Genomic DNA, 1,113 nt, shown 5'->3' with positions numbered 1-1,113 from the left:
AGAGCGGGGAGCCGCAGCACTTGAGCTTCCCGTGGGAAATGATGGCGATGCGGTCGCCCAGCAGGTCGGCCTCGTCCATGTGGTGGGTGGACAGCAGGATGGTGCGGCCTGTGCGGGCCCGGCCTGGTCAGGGGCGGCGCGGCCGCAGCAGCCCACCCCACGGCGCCCCACTCACCGGGCTTGTACTTCAGGATGAGGTCCCAGATGGCGCGGCGCGCGTAGGGGTCCACCCCAGCCGTGGGCTCGTCCAGGATGATGGCGCGGGAGCCGCCCACGAAGGCGATGGCCACGGAGAGCTTGCGCTTCATGCCGCCCGAGAGCGTCTGCACCAGCGAGTGCCGCTTGTGGGAGAGCTCCAGGTCCTCGATCATCCTGGGGGCCGGCGGGGGCCGCCCGGGCCGGCCGGGGCCCTCACCCGGACCCGCCCCGTCCCCGAACCCCTGCTCTGCACCTGGCCCCAGGCCTCGCCCCACCCTGACCCCCACAGGTCCCCACCCCACCCACTTGTCCATCTCCTCGCGGATCTCGCCCTGCGCCATGCTCTTGAGCCGGGAGTAGAACCACAGGTGCTCCTCCACCGTCAGCCGGTCGAACAGCACGTTGTGCTGCGGGCACATGCCCAGGTTCTTGCGGATGGCATCCATCTCCGTGCGGATGTCGTGCCCATAGATGGTGGCCGACCCCGACGTGGGTGGGAACAGGCCGGTCAGGATGGACCTGGTGGGGAGGAAGGGTCGCCACCCGCTGCCTACAGGGACCTGCCCTGCCCAGCTGGGGGCTTCACGCCAGGCAGTGGACACCCCAGCCACTAGGACACTCACATGGTGGTGGTCTTGCCCGCCCCGTTGTGGCCCAGGAAGGAGACCACCTGGTTCTCGTAGAGGTTCAGGCTCAGCTTGTTCAAGGCCAGCTTCTTGTCATCCTTGTAGACCTTGGTGAGTCTGTCCACACAGACGACCAGCGGCAGGTGGGTGGGCTCCTCCTCCATGCCACGCGTCTCTTCTGCACCAGGGCCGCGGGTTAGCAGGACAGGCCTGCCCAGCCCCTGCCGCAGGCAACCCCAGCCCATGGCCGCCCGCCTCACCCAAGCGCCGGCCCTCACGGGCCCCAACC

General features: G+C 69.3%; 1 protein-coding gene across 1 annotated transcript in view; it reads right to left on the bottom strand.

The window, feature by feature from the left end:
- The window catches only part of ABCA2 (ATP binding cassette subfamily A member 2), a 31,003-nt gene that overhangs the window by 12,691 nt on the left and 17,199 nt on the right, over positions 1 to 1,113 (bottom strand). Inside the window, exons 20-24 of the mRNA XM_027766277.1 lie at positions 1,085 to 1,113; positions 822 to 1,002; positions 505 to 717; positions 176 to 372; positions 1 to 108 (exon numbers count right to left, since the gene is read on the bottom strand). The exon at positions 1 to 108 is cut by the window's left edge and continues 66 nt beyond it; the exon at positions 1,085 to 1,113 is cut by the window's right edge and continues 124 nt beyond it. Coding sequence (XP_027622078.1) covers positions 1 to 108; positions 176 to 372; positions 505 to 717; positions 822 to 1,002; positions 1,085 to 1,113 — 728 coding nt within the window. The remainder of the gene's footprint in view (positions 109 to 175; positions 373 to 504; positions 718 to 821; positions 1,003 to 1,084) is intronic.

Source organism: Tupaia chinensis, unplaced genomic scaffold (genome assembly GCF_000334495.1).
Source record: "Tupaia chinensis unplaced genomic scaffold, TupChi_1.0 Scaffold142100_1, whole genome shotgun sequence".
Taxonomy (NCBI): domain Eukaryota; kingdom Metazoa; phylum Chordata; class Mammalia; order Scandentia; family Tupaiidae; genus Tupaia; species Tupaia belangeri.
Note: the sequence above shows the minus strand (reverse complement) of the source record. Positions and strands in the feature narration are given on the sequence as shown.